The sequence below is a fragment of the Eublepharis macularius genome, chromosome 1 (assembly GCF_028583425.1).
Source record: "Eublepharis macularius isolate TG4126 chromosome 1, MPM_Emac_v1.0, whole genome shotgun sequence".
NCBI lineage: Eukaryota > Metazoa > Chordata > Lepidosauria > Squamata > Eublepharidae > Eublepharis > Eublepharis macularius.
In genome coordinates this window covers 212,179,901-212,199,031 of record NC_072790.1, presented here as the reverse complement: position 1 = coordinate 212,199,031, position 19,131 = coordinate 212,179,901, and the positions used below count along the sequence as shown (strand labels likewise).

At 41.2% G+C, this 19,131-nt stretch overlaps 1 protein-coding gene across 2 annotated transcripts in view; it reads right to left on the bottom strand.

Moving 5' to 3' along the window:
• The window catches only part of SPTBN1 (spectrin beta, non-erythrocytic 1), a 227,642-nt gene that overhangs the window by 15,158 nt on the left and 193,353 nt on the right, over positions 1-19,131 (bottom strand). For both annotated transcript variants that reach the window (XM_054986560.1, XM_054986569.1), the window contains 12 exons: positions 18,377-18,640; positions 17,055-17,279; positions 16,631-16,720; positions 15,776-16,054; positions 13,210-13,340; positions 11,045-11,249; positions 9,208-9,582; positions 8,088-8,332; positions 4,514-4,652; positions 3,949-4,033; positions 2,258-2,454; positions 591-694 (listed from right to left, as the gene is read on the bottom strand). In XM_054986560.1, the coding sequence (XP_054842535.1) occupies positions 591-694; positions 2,258-2,454; positions 3,949-4,033; positions 4,514-4,652; positions 8,088-8,332; positions 9,208-9,582; positions 11,045-11,249; positions 13,210-13,340; positions 15,776-16,054; positions 16,631-16,720; positions 17,055-17,279; positions 18,377-18,640 (2,339 nt within the window). The remainder of the gene's footprint in view (positions 1-590; positions 695-2,257; positions 2,455-3,948; positions 4,034-4,513; positions 4,653-8,087; positions 8,333-9,207; positions 9,583-11,044; positions 11,250-13,209; positions 13,341-15,775; positions 16,055-16,630; positions 16,721-17,054; positions 17,280-18,376; positions 18,641-19,131) is intronic.

Sequence of the window (19,131 nt, the reverse complement as noted above, 5' to 3'; positions counted from 1 at the left end):
GCTAAAGAAATTTTTACCTCTAGTGGATGTAAAACTCCTTGTTCCTTACCTGCAAAGCATTCCACAGGCTGCCCACTCTCATTTTATGTCTTAACACATCTCTGTTCATGGCTTTCCTGCCTCCAATTCTGCCAACTCTCAGTCATTCACAAATCTCCTGTTCCCTTAAGTGGCTCCACTCTTTCTCATGCTGTCCCTTGTGCTTGAAACCCCTTCTCAAAACACTGACATGGTGCCCTGCCCTGTTTTCTTCCAAACCCTGCCATAATACGCATCTCTACTGACAGGACTTTGGCGTAACCTCTTAAGTCCTCCCTTCTGCAGCCAATATACATCTATCTGAATTTCATCCCTGCATTTCTGCTTCCTCTTCCCTTCCCTCCTTGGCCACATTCTCCACTGCTGATATTTACATTGTAAATAAGCAGGGAGCTCCCTTTTGCTTATGCTAGTCTGCAGATGGCTTTAGCTCAGGGGCAGGCAACCAGACAGCAGTTTATTTCTCCCTTCTCAAAGGGCTTCCAGGCTTTGTACTTCATGAATAAACTCTTCATTTTTCATTGCCTGGCCCAGACAACCCACACACTTACCATTGCTGAGTCTCCTCTCCAGTCTTGGGGCTTGGCTCTGGAGAAGGAGGCTGCCTCTTCCGCTCTTCCTCCTCTTGCTGTCTACGTACTTCCAACAATTCCAACTGCAGAGATTAATGCAAGAGAGAAGCCAGTTTAAAACACACACATGCACAAATTTCCCCTCATTACTGAGGCCAAAGCAGTAACCCAGCCTAGAGCAGAAGGGGAAGACAACAGTAAGAACATGAGATCTGATGGGGACAGCTGGTAGAGGCAACACGAAAAGTGATGGTATTTGTGGGGGCCTTACCGCTAAGTTTGTTACTCAGAAAGGGGCTTCTGAGATTTTCATCAGTCTCTCCTACACTTTATGCCCCACATAGGTTAGGGGACACATGAACCTAGCTTCTTCCTGAGGGTTATAGAAGGAACAGCTACTCTCACACTGAGCAGAGATGTCAGTATTTTATTTTTTAAAATATATATGTTTTTATTTTCTAAACAATAAAAGGGATACCAAACAAAAAGGAACAGGAATACGAATTACACTAAAGAAAGATTAAGGTACCCATTACAAAGATTGTCTAGAATACAATAACCATATATCATCTAAATATCATATTCGGGTTTATAACAGAATTTTCAAAAACATTTTCTCTCTCTCTTTTACTATATTTTAAAGTATTTAACGATATTCTGTTGTACTTTTCTTACCTCCAGATTAATTATATATTATGATCGATGTCAGCATTTTAAAGGCAGGAACATTTTAAAAGTGTAGGAAAAAATCCACATATGTAAAACAACTCAGATTTAAAAATGCACCTGGTTAATTTTGGAACTCTAGAAATAAATATTAATCACTCTAATAGAAGCTTGATGGTTGAGTGCTTATCAAGTGGGGCAGTGAAGTGAAGCCAATAACAGACAAGATAGGGGATACTGTATATTCTGGGAATAGGTATATAGAAGAAAATATCAGTTTGTGAATTTTAAAAAAAAGACACCTCTACCCTCCAAAAGCCCCAAGGCCTCAGAATGCTTTAGGAGACACAAAACTGAGAAGGAAGTGACCAGCGGTGAAAGGGGAGCGCGGGGGCGGGGGGGGGGGGAATGCAGAAATTAACTTAAAGCTCCAAAGAGCTGGAGAGGGAGAAAGTTCCCAAACAGATTCCCCCTGAGATTCTTCAAGTGTCTTCTCATGTGATATAATAAAAAACATGTCTAGCATGTTTATAATACAGTTTGCATGTCCAATGTGCTTCACACAGATTATTTCAGGATTCCTTACAGCAACCCAGTTAGAGAGGTAAGTTTTATTCACACCCCCATATTGTGGGGTAGTGGCTTGCCTTAAGACCACCTCATGAGATTGTGGTGGAGGTGAGTCTTGAAATGGTGACTTCTCAGCTCACCGTCTCTGTCACTGTCCTCTGCCAGCTCTCAGTTTAGAATCTGAGAGGATGAAACAAGAGGAAAGTGACTGGGGGAGGGGGGCGGAATTCAAGAAAAACAGAAGCCAATGAGAAGACAGATAAATGTTCTAAGAAAACTGCACCTTGTGGCTACTTCCGTGTCATCTACAGGATGAAGAAAAACACATTAAGAATTGTCTCCAAGCATCAAAGGCACATAAAAATAAACTGTGCTGATTTTTTTTTAAAAAAAGGCTCCTTGTCGCTTACCGTAGTAAGTCTTTCAAGTGCTGCAAATCTCTCATCCCAAGTAGCTGCAGATTTTTCAAAGGCTTCATGCCTCTTGATAAGCTTTTCCACTTCGTCCACACTCTGCCCGATCTCGCGACTTGATAGGTATGGCTCCTGCCCTAGCAGCCAGGCCTCGGCGACACTGGCATCCCTTGAAAACTGGTGCACCTCCAAAACTAAGCAAATACAAGAAACATATAAACATTTAGTTCAATAAATGCTACAAAAATGTATCCACGCTCTATATGATAATTGATGTTCCCTTAAAAACTCCAGCTTATTTGCTCTGAAAGTTACATCTTTCCACAGATGGTGTTTTATTCAGCTCCTGGTTTACCAGGGCAGGCCATGACCAGACATTTGAAAATGTCCTGGGCAATCTCAGGTAACTTTATTACAAGGATATCTTCAGGGTGAACACAAGAAATCAGCTATGCTGATTATACTGCCTGCACAGGTTCCTGTTAAGTATATATCCCAACAGCAACTGATATGAGTGGAAGTAGACCATGTATGGACCAGACCTGTATGGATCAGAAGCGTCAAAACAGTCCACTCAGTGACAGCCATCTGACCCTGCATGAGTGAAACCAAACCATGGGTGCTACATTTAGAAAAGCCAGTGTAGTATAGTGGCTAGACTGAAAGCCTAAGGTCTGGGCAACCCAGGTTCGATTTCCCACTCTGCCTGGGTGACCATGAGCCAGTCTCAGGCTAACCTACCTTACAGGGTTGTTATGAGGAAAAACTGGAGAAGAGGAGAATGATGTAAGCTACTTAGGTCTCCATCGGGGAGAAACACCAGGTATAAAGTAAAAGAGAAGAATTTTTTTAAAGTGGTATTTGTCTTCCTTCCTGACTTTATAAGTGTTTGTTATACAAATGCATGGTAGCAATCTAAAGATTGTTAAAATTCACTGATGAATCAAGGCCTGTTTGCAACATCCACCACTATGTTTTGATGATTGTTGTCTTTCACTGGTGTGTCTCAATGGTTAGCTCACCATTGGGGACATCTTCAGGGCTGTCAGAGATAGTCAACATTTACGAGTGAAGGTAGATTTGCACGTGTACTATCTCATATCAATAATCACTGCCATGTGCCTAAAAAAACCCTGGACTGTCATTTACTAAAAAACTGTTTCTGCTTCATCTTCATCATCTTATATTTTTGTATATTTCATGTTCATCTTTTTTTTCATCTTTTCCTAATGATAGCCAAACTTAACAGTTGAGACCCAATTCACATGTCAGGCTGGCTCATGAGAATGACCCATTTGTGCAAATAATTTTGTGAATGGGCTGGCAGCAGTACACCTACTGTTATCACTGTAGCTATCATTAGGATAAATGTGCATAAGGCTTTATGCTACCTAGGGATGTTAGCAATCTGAAAAAAAAAGCTCTGAGAACCAGTGTGGTGCAGTGGTTAGAGATGTTGGGCTAGTATCTGGGAGACCCAGGTTTGGATTCCCCACTCTACCATGGAAACTGACTGGGTGGCCTTGGGCCAGTCACACTCACAGCATAACCTGTCACACTGGGTTGCTGAGAGAATAAAAAGGAAGAGAGGAGAATGATGTAAGCCACTTTGGATCCCTATCAGGGAGAAAAGCAGGGTATAAATGTAAATATATAAATAGATAAAAAAACAGAAAAGGAAGTCTTACTCAGTCTCAGCCACTCCCATCTGTCTTCCCACTTGTCAATCATTTCTTTTCTCTTCTCTGTCAACTGCAATAGCTTTTCTTTGATCTGGAGGGCAAATAGATAAGAAGTTAGGACTGTGTTCTATATTTCTTACTGTCATTGATCAGAGTGGCTGTCTTTAGTGCTCCTGGACCCTGCGTGATCACTAGGACACAACTTCTCCAGGCTTTCTTCTCTGCAGTCCTTCACATTTAAGTGACCATAAAAAAACCACAGCAAATATTAAAAGAAACCAATGTCTTCCTTTGCCTCTTGCTTAATCTGTAGTTGCTCGAGAGGCAGCAATAAAGTGAAAATGTGATCTGGCCAATATTAATGCATGCTTATTACTACCATTTGTAAACAAGAACAAGGAGAATAATGTTTTTAATAATCGAGGCTTATAAGGCAACATCTTTAGAGAATAATATAAAACAGCTTGGTGAAGAAAGGAGATTCAGTTAACACAGATGGATCTGATACAACACAGCAGTACCGATATACGTCTAAGCTGCAGCTCTCATGCAGACACAGAAATCACCAAACCTCTTCTGATGCGTAGTGTTTCCGCGCCAACAAGGATTTGCCCAGCTCAATGCAGGTCGTAAAACTGTCGTTACGGGCGTCTATTTCTGCTTTGATCCCCTGGTGATTGTTCATCAGCAGTTCCACAGAGGAAACATCCCTACAACAGGCCAAATTGATAATCAGACATGCAGTTAAAAGAATACTACTTTAACCAAGACTTTTCAAAACCAGTTTCCAGCTTGTCACTGTTCATGGAAGGAGAATCGTGCAAGTTCTTCTGATGCAAGTCTGTGTGGAATCTAGTATACAACGTGCATTACTGCAAACCAGTCTTGCTTCTTTTTGTACGTGTTTCTGCTTCTTTTTGTACCTGTTTCTGAAAGAACAGTAGGCTTCTAGTTTTCATAGTTGAGAACATGAAAATATGTGTGCGAGGCCAACAGCACAAGAGATCCACAGTGTATTTCTTCTAGCCCCTCTCTGGAAATGTTTTTTTTTTTTAATTTAAGCTTGGCTTGGCTTTAGGTAACCCGCTGCTTTGCTTTGAAAGTAATGTAGGTTAAGCAAAGGTTGCCAAAGCAAAACACAAAGGGAAAGTTGTAAGAACCATGTCAGAGATGAGACGTGTCAGATACTGCACAGATGAGGAAGCAAGGAAAAACTATTTGGGAATCTTGACCGGCTGACTAAGTTATGGTGGAAAAGTGTTCAGTTGCAGTTATCTGCAGCTACATGAAGGCTGGGTGTTTTTTTTGCTCTCTGCTAGCAGAGACCGAGGTCTGACTTATGTGTGACACTGATGAGTAAGAGAAGCTCAGTTGTCTGATCTTGCATGCTCCCAGTGTCTCATTCCATCTGCTTTTCTATGTGTGCAGTGCTGATATGCATGCAATGTAAGCATGCAACCACAGTGGCCACACAGGCCATGGAACTCTGGCATGCTGCAACTGCACATAATGTTTTAAAAGACACACTGGGTGCATGAAAGACTGCAAGTATAAGATCTTCCTAGCTGCCACCTTTGTTTTAAAATCAGGCCGGACAGACATCTAGTTCTCCCTGTGATGGTAAATATGTATATATCCATTGTATCATTTTGGTCTGTAGGTGGGGCCATTCTACACAATGAAAACTGGCACATCAGAGAGAAGGATAGGCTTTCTCTCCCCAACCTTTTTTTTTGTGCAAAAAGAATTTTGTTGAGTTTGGAGAAACATTCAGTAATGTGAGCCCCCACCTGAGATCTCGCACAGCACAGTCAAGGTGCATGCTAGCCAACTTAGTAAAAATTAAGCCTGAGAGGCTGACAGGCCTCACTAGAAGTAACGCTCTCTCCCTCTTTGCAGAAGAATCTGAACATAATTGGCTTGGGAGGAATTTTACTCTTGCTTTGGCCTGGCAGTGTTGAAAGGAAAAAAGTTGAACACGTAAAAATCTCCTCCCTCCTGCACTACCGAACACACGACCAGATGGACAATTCCTGTTCATTTGTCTCCACATGTCAGCAATCAGTGCAAGAGGACAATTCTGCTATAGTGCTAGGCCACTGAAATTAAGGACTAGGGCTTAGATCTTATCAATGAGTTCCTTTGACATGGAGTGCATTTCATCATCCTCTAAAGCTTGTGTTTGTGCAAGATCAATGGTTTTCAATGGACCCTCGCACAAACGGAAGTCTTAGCAAAAGACATAGCATTCTGTGTGGCAGAAACTATTCAGCATGCATGGAACTCATTCATAGAATACAAATCTAGGTAAGAAGGAAGCTATTTATACAGGCTTGGCCTGCAGGCCCAGGCTTCCAACTGTTTATTCACCCTTTAATCTTCACAATCCCCCACCAAAATGGTTCTGTGCAATTCCATTCTAACACACACCCTAATAGGGTGGCTAACATAAGTTCATGGTTTAATAGTACAAGAAAGGGGAACTTTAACAAACCTCATGTGTCTAAAAACCCAATTCAATGATCTGCAGCACTGTCAAAAGAGAAGTCATTACCATCAGCCATTTACAGCAAATGAACAAAATAGTTATTTATTTATAGTTTGCCTTTCTCACTGAGACTCAAGACAGATTACACAGTATAAATCAATATGATGAGCGGCTGGGATATTCAATAAACAATACAATAGGGTGTGCAGAAAATTGAAAAACAAGCATAAATACAAATACAGAGCTGCAAACCATGGTGAAACAAAACATAAGTAATTTGTCATGACATATTAAACAATGTGAAACTACCCAGCAGGAGCATATTTGCAGAAACAGAAAATACACAGTAGTAGAGGCTATAATCCTTATCCTTTTTCCAAAGTATCTCTCTAAGCCATTTTCTTACAGCACAGCCCTATTACCGACTTTAAAAAGCTCCCCTGAATAATTCAGTTTTGCATGGTTTGTGGAAAGCCAGGAGAGTGGGAGCTTTCCGGGCCTCTTCTAGCAGGCCATTCCCTAAGCTGGGGGCCACCACAGAGAATATGCATGTATAGGCTGTTGTTGATTTTGCCTATGTGCAGATGAGCCAAGCTGTCCTGGTGCAGTCCACAGATATGAGGGACCAAGGTCAAGAAGGTCTTTGTATGTGATAGCCAATACCTTGAACCAAATTCAGTAACTGATGGGTAGTGAATGGAGAGACTGCAGAATGGGTGTAATGGGCATACTCCACTTAGCTTCTGATAACAACGATAACAAGCCTATCACATACAAAACCTTGGTCCCTCATATCTACACGACCAGCTCTTCCCCTCTTCTTTGCTCTTCTGAGCTGGTCTTCTGTAGGTGCTGCCCTGCACATGGGCAAAATCTACAACTACCCATACTAATGCATTCTCTGCTGTGGCCCTCACCTTGTACAATGGCCAGCCCAATGAAATTAGGAAAGCTCCCACTCTCCTGGCTTTCCGCACACTATGCAAAACTGAATTATTCAGGAGGACATTTTAACACAGGTAATGGGGCTGTACTGTAACAAAATATTTCCGAAAGATGCTTTGGTAAAGGGATAGGAACTATAGACAATACTACTGTGTATAGGACATACTGTCTGTTGTAAGTATGATCCTACAATGTAATTTCTGCATTGTTTAACATGTCATGTTAATGCTTCTGCTTTGTTTCAGTTCTGTTTCAGATTTCTGCCATCCAAATCCTATTGCATTGTTCACTGGATGTCCCTATCCTATTACACTGTTTATTGAAATGTCCTTGAAAGAGACTGTACTAACTCACACTGTGTAATCCGCTTTGAGTCTCAGTAAGAAAGGCAGACTGTAAATAATATAAATAAAATCCTGTTGATTGACTTGTGTAATCCACCTTGTGTCTCAGTGAGAAAGATGGACTATAAATATAGCAAGTATGTATGTATGTACGTACGTACGTACGTACGTACGTACGTATGTATGTAAATAGCTCCAATGAAACCTGCATAGGATTGCAGCCATGCAGCCTGGTTCTAAGCATATGCATTTGGAAGGAAATCCTACTGTCCCCAAAGGAACTTCTCAAGGCAGTGTTCATGGGATTGCAGCATTAGTGCATTACAATTCTAATAGCACTACTGCCTTACACTGGATGTCCCCATTACCTTGGCTTCTCTTGGGCTTCAATCTGACGAATGACATCTTCCATCCAAAGCATGAGATCACGGACCATGCTGAAAAAGCGGAACTTGTCCCCTGTGTCTACTAGCCGGACCCTGCGTCCCTCACAGGCATCAAGCAAGGCCTTCCACGCTTCCAAAACTTCATTTTCACGCCGTTGGATGTCATCAGCCTTGTCTCCAGCATAGGCTGACTGAAGGCGGGCAGCATCCTCTTGCAGTTGTCTCACCTGGTGTCAGCAAAACAGAACGATCTTAGCCAAAACCATCTTATTAGTCTGTGGTTTGAGATTTCTGATAACCTGGTCATAAGCAACAGTGCCAGCATGTTTTGCTGTGATACTAGCATATACACCCTTGAGAGCATAGAAAACAGACCCTTGGGAACCTGGAAAAGCCACAAAATGAGGCAGTGGACACTCATTTGGCTTCTTGACAATCTCGGCTTCTTATTTAAAAAGACCTCGTGGTTTTAGCCTTTATAGCTACACATATTCTTGAGAATATATGTGCAGCACCACCTGAAATCTCTAAAGGCAAAGAGGATTTGCTGAGGGTTTCCAGATAATAGGGGGAAGGCTTTAGTGCCCAATATAGCTCCCCTCCTCCTCTCATGACTGGTGGAAGCAGAATAAATTATGCAAAAAGAGAAATCATGCAAATTTGCTTAATTTGAACAGATTGCAGAACTTGGATGACCAAGGAGCAGAATTTTTTTTAAAGCATTCAGGGAACCCTGATCATAATATTAGATTTGGAGATTCATGTAAGTGTTTCCATTGAATCACTTAAATATTATCTTATATGTCAGGGCAGGCTCAGATGGTTTCCAGTGAGTAAAGCCATTGGGATTCAGATTTTTTCATGGTAAAACTCTGGATCTCACTTTTCTCAAACTGCAGGAAGCAACGATTTAAAATTTCCACTTTTTATTTTTAGGAATGTCAGCTTCAGGCTCTTGAAACTTCAGGAAAAAAAATTAGGAATATGTAAGAAAACAAGGAAAAAGAGCTGACAAATCCAAGAAATAAAAATATTTTCTCTTGATCACCTAATCTGGTAGAGATTCCTGCTTGTGGACAACTGTGATAGAACAACTGCACACCTGTGTTCCTAAGGCCTGGATGTCATGTTCAAAGGTCGTATGCATCCTCTGTAAGGTCTCCACTGTGTTCTGATCTCTCCCAAGCTCCTCAGGCAATTTCTTGTGTTTGTCTTGTATTCTTCCAAAGATCTCCTTGGCATCATGATAAAATTTGTGCAGTTCATAAGAGGCTGCTAGGATCTGTGTTCTCGTGTCAATGAGTTCCAGGAGGTCAGCCCATGCCTCATTAAGACCATCCTTCCATTCGGCAATGGTGGCAGCATCCGAATGTCCAGAATTGATAAGCTCGTCCGCCATGTGGTTGACAGTATCCACACGCTCCTGTCCAATGTTTCCAGTGTCTCGGGCAAACTCACGGAAGCGCTCTTGCAACATCTAGAAGGAGAAAGAAGTGGTAAATGGGGCCCAAGTAAGGGATTCAATAAAGAATTGCATCAGATGTTGAAAAGAAGTCAAACCCACAGCATGTATGTATCTGAGTGTACATGTGCATTTGTGAATATGTTACATCTTTATCTATATCCCCAATTTTGTTTCATTACTATATTCATTAGTGTTATGCAAGCACAGGCTAAGCTCGCAACAGCTAAAGTGGTACTCAGTTCCCAGCTGATATAGAACAGCTGCCACTGTCAAACACATCCTTAATCCCAGCAATTTAAATCCATTCCAGATGAGGAATGCTCAAGAAAAATGCTCTAAATTTTAATTGTTCACCAAATATGTGTGTGTTTGTCATGTAAAGACAATGCATAATATACAGTAAATATGGTACTCTGTGCCCATCTTGGCAAACAGGTAGGAGATACTGTCATAGAATAGGGTTGAAATTTCTTAGGGTAAAAGAGGCTAAATTTGACAAATCTCATCAAAACTAGAGAGGGATTATAGGAAGTGGCAGAGATTCCTGAAGTACAGGTAGAATATACTCCTATGGACGTACCCCACCAGGAAGTGAATGATCAATTTGTCTATGCAGTAGCACTGTGCACAACTGAGAGATAGCAGGATCATAATCTTATTGCCTAATGGAATGGGTTAACACAGCATTTCAGGTGACAGACAGTTCCAACCTAAGCAGAGTTACACCCTTTGAAGTCCATTAGAACAGCACTGTGATTCATCTTGGAGTTCTAAGCTTTAGAATGGAACTCTGGAAGCACCCAGAGGTGTGATCAACAGACACTGAAGCTCACAAATATCAACATATCATCTGGAAATGCTACCTAGCTATGCTCCCTCCATTTAAAAAACAAGGATAATGCAACAACATTCTCCATACATCATTCACTTACTCTATAAGTACCAAGCAATGTACAAGGATAATGTACATTGCTTGGTACTTACATCTGAAAACTGTATTTTTTTTCTTTTTTTTAAAAAAATGGTTCATTTTGCCTGATATAAAAGGTGGAGTGTGTAATCGTCTTAGGTCACATCCTCCTACTAAAAGCCAGCTTTCAAATTGATCTGCTGATATGCAATTAGAGACTAGAGCAAATTAAAATCAGGAGAGAAAAACATCTTAATATTTATTAGCACTCTTCTGCCCCAGAGTGGTTTCATTTCCTCCCAGAAAGAAAGCCGTAAAGGTACTCCTAAAGTGGTTAATTATTTAAGCCAAGGGGTTGTTTGTTTAATTTAACTTCGTTAAGATGGTCTAAGGAACACTGAAGAGCTTTTTTAAAAATGTAGAACAGTGGGGACTGCGAGGTTTGGTCTGGGTTTCTGGTTTTGGTCCAGAATGTACTTCTGCTGTGTGCAGTTGTGATTTGCTTACTAATATAAAAAAAGCGAAAGTAACAAAAAATGAAACCAGACAGTGGAGATATCTTACTGTCACATGCTCATAATCCTGCCCCAGCTCGTGGGACCCAGCCACCACTTCCCTTTCCGCGATCCACTGCTCCAAGTCATCCACCTCCCGGTTCAGCTGGAATAGCCTGTGCCTCTCATCCAGCTTGCCCCTCCTCTCCTCTGCCAGGTCTTTCAGGCCTGCATAGAGCTTGTCCACCTTGGACTGCCGCATGCTGATACGCTCACTAAGGAGAAACCAAGGAAGAAAAAGAGTGTCAAAACCAGTCCTATGTGTGGATTTAATGTAGAAAAAAAGAATAGAGCAAAACTAAATGAGCTCTAAAGACGACTATTACTTTAACAGTGAAATCCTAAGCTTAGACAGAAGTAACTCTGCTGAGGATTTCACTCTTAGTGTATTTCGTTACTCTTTGAAGTCTGTTGAAACTGAAAGGGAGGGAGATGAAGAAGGATCTCTAGCTACATTTACTTCAGCTGTTTTGGGTCTCCTTTGGGCAGAAAAGTGAGTATAAAGTAAAATAAAGGAATGTAAAGGAATGTAATGTTATATAAAATAAAATAAATCCTGCATACATTCCAGACCTTTCACAACATGGACTTAGGAATGATCCCCATTCCTCATTTAACCCAGTAATGCCCAATTTTTGTATTCTTCAGAGCTACTCAATTCTCCATACAGGGGTGAAAAGTGTGTTTTGCTGAGCAGACGGGCCTCCTCACACGTAGCCACTATCCATAAATTTAGTCACATTTAGTCCCAGAGGGTTTCACAGTCAAGGACCGCATGCACTCATCAAGCATAGCAGTGAAGTACAAAAATGTACTTTTAGACATTACATGCTAAAAAGAAATGTTTAACACTTATGTATGAATGCTCTCTTATTTCCTACATTAGTATTCTCCTAATCTAGAAAACAACAGTTATAAATTGGCCACTGGGGGCCTGACCTGGCCCATGTGATGCTTGTGAATTGTTTCTGACTCGCTCATTATTCTAACAAAGCCATGTCAACACAGTTTACTGTTGATTTGTAAGACCGCCACTAACTGTGGGAAAGCACGCACTAAATTCACAAAATTTGACAGTTGCAAGTCTATGTTGTTGTTGTTGTTTTTGTAAGAGACGAAACTGGGTACTGTGTTAAAATACCTTCCAGTTCTAACAATCTAACTTTATGACATTTCTCATGATCTTGAGGAAGGATGTGAACTTAGCTCAGAGTGTCAGGATTTCCGCCAGCGTTGAAAGCTATTGATAAACAGATAATCCAAATCACTAAAAGGCTTCTTCCAGCCCATGAGTTATAATTTCCAAAGGAAACGATTTTCTACTGATGCATCTCTTATTTCCTGTCCACTAAACAACAGTTTATGAGCTCACGTATTGGACAGAAAACACACACACAACCCATACAGGGTTCATCTTCACCTCCTGCTACCTGTGCTGTATGGATTCTGGCATCATATGCCGATTCTGTGATCTCAAATTATTTACATTTCTGCTTGCCTTTTATTTACATTTTGCTTTTTATCCTTTTGGTGCCACCCCCTTCGTCTTTTTCCAGGGACAATTTAGAGGCCTGTATTATATTGCTTCTGACTACCTACGAACTCCTGCCTTCAAATGTACAGGATTGCAAAAGGGCATAAATATCTCCATTAGGGCTTGCCTGAGAATATCCACAAGGCAGCTGCCCCAGGGTAGGAGAGGCTCTGAATTCTACATAGGCATTTTTTGAGAATACCCCTCTCTGGCTCAATTTACAATGCAGTCCTAAAAAGAGTTATACCCTTCTCATTGAGTGGAACCAGAAGGATTTAATTTTGTGTAAGATTGCACTGTTGTTCATGGTACAAAATTCAATACTTATCTTTGTGGTTTCTACTGGTAGTACTGTTAAGGTCTAAAATTATTTTCTTTAGGAGTCTGGCCAGAAAGTCTGACTCACTGTTCAAGAACTGACCTGTAGCTGGGCTTTGCAATTGGACCATCCTGAATGAAGTTAGTTGCGTTTTTACCTCAGTCTGAGCCTAGTGTGCGTTAGATAGCTGGAGCCCTTGTGAGTTCAGTAGTCTTAGTGACTGCCATCAGACAGCTTGATGGAATAAGTGTTGATCCAGACTGGCAGTTCCTGTGAATCTGTGAGGAAAAGGCAGGCTTCAAAAGTAAATGGCAACAATTACCTCTCTGGATGATTGTCTGCCACCAAAGTCCTGCTGGTCTTGGAAAGCTGGTGCACCGTCTCTGCATAGTCTTCTACTGCTTGTTCCAAAATCTGGTGTTTCTTCAACATAGAAACGGCACTTTGTTCATCCTGAAACGATGAAAGAGAACAATATCACGGTCCTCATACTGCAGAGAGGTGATGGAGAACATTACCCTGAAACTGAAGTTAATGATGTAAGACATTTCAAAGGAAGACAGTGCTGTCTACTGAGTAGTGATGGCTTGATGCACGTCCTAGTTTTCTCTCATGTTCCTTTCCACAGCTGTAATATGAACATGAAGACAACCTGGCTTGAAGCTAGGTTGGATGAAAGCGCCTGAGTAAAGTAGTCTAGGGTCCCAGACAAATATTACCAGATAGGTGGGACATGAATCACATGGCTATCTGTCAGCCAAAAGGCCATTAGGCCGAGGAGAATATGTCACACACAAATGGGCCAGACATATAACTGGCTTGTAAATGAGAGTACTAACAACCCACACTACAGGCACAGTTCATGGAAACACTGTTGATGGGAGAAAGGTGGAACAAATGGATAACTACTTCTGTGGCACTAGAGGCGTAAGTGGCACAGAGAGGAGTCGTCTGTGGCATGCCAGAAGAAAAGCAGGTTTCCAGACAGTAAACTCGGTTTACAGGCAGTGTCAGATCTTCACCCCATCACATTTTTACTTCACTCTTCCCCCAAGGAGCTCAGGTTAGTGTACATGATTTTCATGTTTCCACTTTATCCTCACAATAACCCTGTGAGGTAGGTTAGGCTGAGAGAGAATGACTGGTCCAAGGTCACCCAGGGCAAAGCAGGGATTTTAACCTAGGTCTCTGATCCTAGCCAAACACTCTAACCTCTACACGATGCTGGTTCTCCAGTCTCTTCCCTGTGAAGCTTCTGCTTCTGTAAAGTTAATGAAAATACTGGCAAGAAAGGAGAAGACTTGCATATGTTGCATATACAAGCCTAAGTGTTGCATTACCAGGTTCTTTGGTTTGACCTGTAGCACACAAAAACCTCGTTTAAATTAGTAAATGAATTTCATGCAGACAATCACTGGAGAAATATCAGCAAAATTAATATATTTTGAATATAGATGCTTTTGACTAAGACACTAAGGACTCTGATTTTGCAGTCTCAGAAACATGTACCAAACAAAATGAATGAATGTCTCAGGAAAACTTAAAGGCCAAAGTAAACGTATGGAAATTGAAAGACAGGTTGTGATTAGCTGATGATTCCAAGTTAGACAAAAGGGTCCTCTGCCATAAAGGTGTCTGGACGAGAGAAAATAAACCAAGTTGATGGCACAGAGGAAGCCCAAGCATAAGCAAATCTAAATAATTTTTGATTATTTGAAAAGCAATTAACACATCAAAAATCCCCCTTCTTGTTCAGCTCTAAAAATGCCTATAGGATGCACAGTGGATGAAGCATAAATGAAAGGGTAACAGAGGAAACAAGGGGATTGATTTCCCTTAAGTGATCTGTTTATGTTCCAAATATGACTTCAGGAAGAGCTTAGTAACAAGCACAAGAATTCAAGAAGAGGAGGACAGGAATATTCCAGTTTGTTCTGGCTCCCTTGTGCTGCTGTGCTGTTTGGCTTAGCTGCATAACAGGGTATTTCCAAAACACACAGAACCTTGAAACATTCTGGTTGTATCTGGATGGCAGCTGCCGTCTGGTATCTCTGTGCCATAAACACAACTCCTGTTGTACTTTTTTAATAGAAAAATAAAAATAGAACAAGCACAACCACTGAAAGGGACCAGTAAAAATAAAAAAGAGGCATTGCTGCAATTTGAGTCTACGGACTGCAGGGATCACTGATGCTTATAACCTGTTATAGCTCTCATACAAGCTGTTGAGCTCAACATACTCTTCATCAGGCATCGAACAGATTATTCTAAAAATCTGAAAAATTGTGCTTTCTGTCAGAGCGAAGCTGGCACAGTAAATGCTCTTAGTTTATTTCACTTGACTTCTGGGCTAGATTAGATGATAAACCCCACCTACTTCATTCCTTGATGTGTGGTTGGGTCTGAGAGTGCACTTTATCTTTACATCCATCTGGCTTCCTTGTCAACACCACATGAAGTCCACACATAATCATGTTTAAAAAGCAGCACATGTGTAAATTCTAGTGTGCATAGGCCCAGACTATGTAGTTGACGTCTTGATATTATCTCGGATATTAGTTGCTCGAGATTTTTCACACGTGTGCATTTAAAATGTTATAACCATGCATGGACAGTCAATCATGGGGAGAGAATGCATGCCCTTGCCTCTCACTCCCCCCACCCCATAAAGAGGATTCTGTTGGATCTGGCCTTCTGTACCAGTAGACAAGTTAGGATCTGTAGTTCTCTGAAGGGGCTGGAGATTATTTGACAAAACTCAGAAACCTCACAAATCTGGAATTCTCAAAGAGTTCTTGAACTGAAACCCAAACAAAGAATTGTTTCAAAGAGGTACAACCTGATAGAGCAGACATGCTCTTATGCCTTTCCAGCTGGAAATTACCCACCTTGGCTTTCTCTTCTGACATCATGTAGAGCTCCTGTTCACTCATCCAGGCTTCAGCCTCTGCCGCATCAAAATAGTACTGCTGGGCTTTGTGAGATTCCTCAAGGCGCTTGTGGCGTTTCTCTGTTTCCTCTATCAGGAGGTTCCACAGCTGCTGCAAGTCCACAAGCCGCTGCTGGATTGCTTCTGCATTAAGGCTCTTGTCTGTAATGATGTTCTGGCTCCTCTCAAAAATGTCGTCGATACGAGGCTGGTGTCCCTGAATTTCTTTCTGAAGTGTCTAATGTGGGGAAATTCAAAACTCACATTGGAAATAGCTTACCAAACAAATATTTTTTTAAAAAAACAATGAGATGACACCCAAGATGCAAAACCCAGTATTTACTACAGAAATATGAGAGGATTTCTGACTGGAACAGAACTTTCATCCATCTCAGTGCAGAGATATAAATTTCAAGGGGTCACAGGACACTCTGGGATGGAAAAGGCAACTAAAAGTGCCATTCTACGTAGGTCTTCTCAGAATCCAACTCAGGTCTATTCAATAGGGCTTACTCCCAGGAAAATATTCTTAGGATAAAAATTATGGAAACTTTGGTTTGGAATCTTGGTGCTGTCTCTCTTCTCTGGTATAATGGGCCTAATTTTGCCACATCTGATCATATCTTACATTCAGGTCTAGGAGGTCACCAGATATGGTTGGGATGTGATTCCAAATAAGATACATATGCATTCTGTGCTGGCTTTGTGTAACTGTAGGTCCATCTGTTGCAAGACATGCCCATCAGGAAGGAGCCCTGACACTTTGCCTACTAGGGCATCATGAATAAGGATCTAGGCAACATGACTGACTTACCTGATTCTTCTTAATTAACAACTGAACAGTCTGGAGGTTGTGCCCATGATCTGTAGATGTGGCGATTGGCATCCTCTCTCCAACCCATAACTAGAAATAACATTGCAAAAAAACCCAAAAGTGTTTGTAAAAAAGGAGGCATAAACAAGAATCGAGAGATTCAATGACAGTGCTAGGGTTTGGATCCAGTTCATTTTTTAAATCAGTCTTGCCAAATTCACCTCCTTAATACAGCCCCTGTCCCATCTGACTTTTGTCCAAGCAGTCCCCTAGACCCCCAGCATAACCTTTTGGGGATGTCAAAAGAGACTTATTTTCCCTTTTCCACCAGCAAAACAGTTGGTTAGATCCAACCCAACATGCTAATGAAAGAGCTTCAAAGTGGGTAGGGGATGTTTCCTTCTAGAGCTATTTAGAAACTCACAATTTCATCCTCCACATCCCGGTTGAACTGGTGGATCTCCTTGGAAGCCAACAAGTGAGACTTCCTCTCATTCAAGGGTGCCAACAGCTCCACGAACTTCTTCTCCACAATAAAGCGTTTGCCATCAACTTCATCGGTATTCTTGCCCTCTTGGCTCAGTGCCTGTGCTTGACTCTGGAGCTCTTCTACCTCCTTTTTCCGAACATCCATTTGGTTCTCAAGCATCTAAAATGGTGGGAAGGGGAAAAACAAGGACATTCTTGAACAAATCTCTTTGAAAGTACTACCCCTGGATGGGGAAAGGGAATAAGATCAAGGAACAAGGCAGTTCGACCCTTCTGGGATATCTACCTTTCTGCTATCTATGAACTTGAAAAGACGACTGCCTTGATGACCTGTTTTGGTCATATGCAGAGCATTTCTATCCCACTGATACAGAGCAGTACTTTGCAAAAGAAGTATGATATTGTGTCGTATAGCTGAACATAAATTGTGCAGCAATGTGTAGAAGAAAATGGCTCAACTTTTTCTGGTTTTAAATGAGGTTATTAACTGCTGATCACCTTGGCATTTTAATTATTTTCAAACATTGGTTTTGATTAACAGTATAAAAATAAAATTGAATATGTTACAAATTGACAGCACAAACTCTGGTGGCCGTGGGAGATTAACAGACTAGTACATTTGTGTGGGGAAGGACTCCTGTATACAGGAGGAAGGATCACAGCACAAGAGAAAATTAATAGTTTGTTCATAATGAAAATGAGCCTGGGAAGTTCTTGAGCTTCTGTGTTCACTCCTCCCCCTCATACACAACACAAGTACTGAGTTTCTGGTACACCACAGTTCAGTACAACATCCAACTTGGTTGAATCAATAACTGAGGTTGACTCTTTTACCAACAAACCAGGAATAAACTATGCTTTGTTCATCACATAGAAACACAGCCGAAATGGCTAGAGGAAACAACATTTGTTTGAATTTTTCAGAGACGTGATTGGGCAGAGATTCTATATGTAAAATGAAGGAGAATCAGATGGTCACTGGATTTTCTTTAATACGGCGATTCTGTGAATATAGTAGGTAAGCTTATAGTCTGACATGTTTTCCCAAACCGTCCAGTTTGGACCATTGTTCAGCCATCTTTTATACGGTGTTTAAATTGTCTTACATATTTACTGGACAAATCAATAGAAATATTTTAACATCATGGAGTTAACACATGATATGAGCATCCTTGAATGTCATATGACTGGAAAAGCAACTACCTATATATCCTCCCCCTTCCCCAAAACTGAACATTGCTGGTCCAATCATTTTACCTGCTGTTTTTTTAACAAAATGTTAACGCTGGTGAGGTCTTTGCCATAGTCATCTGATTGTATCTGGCTTTCCAAGCCATTCAGCCATTTATCCAAGTCAGCACAGCTTTGGGTGAACAACTCAGCCTTGTTGGCGTCGAAAAGCCGCTGAGCTTTGGTCTGGGTGGTACTTTCAAGTTCCTCCCACATTTGGTGCAGGCCTGTCAGCTTCTCTTTCACCACAGCCTCTGTTTCAGGTTTCTCAGCAATGAGTTGCATCCCTTCCTGCAAACAAATTGAAAATGCCAACCAGGAACATATACATTTTTTGAGGTATATCTGTCTGGACAGTAGAACTGAACGTTTCTGAATGTTTGGAGGAAAGGGTATAAAATGGAAGTCATTTTTTTAAATATAGGCTGTAAGGCCCAAATGAAAGGAGATCATCAGCAAGACAAGGGGAAGGACAAAATGGTTGGAGGGACTATCTAGGGATGTTGTCTCTCAAACTTTATAAAACGCCACTCTCTAAATTGAATAATAATGAGCAATGAGTAATAACAAGCATTTTTCAGATGTCAAAGGCATCACATACACTGGTTCAATTCACACCATCTCGATGCTCTGGAACTTGCTACTGAGTTTTGTGTTCCTGCTTAAAGAACTATTCCACAATTTCTTGCTTTGTAGGCTAATACTAGTTTACCAGCTTTGATCATCATGGCAAACCATGGTCAGAAGAATCTCAGAAATGTATGAGCCCACTGAGCTCCCCA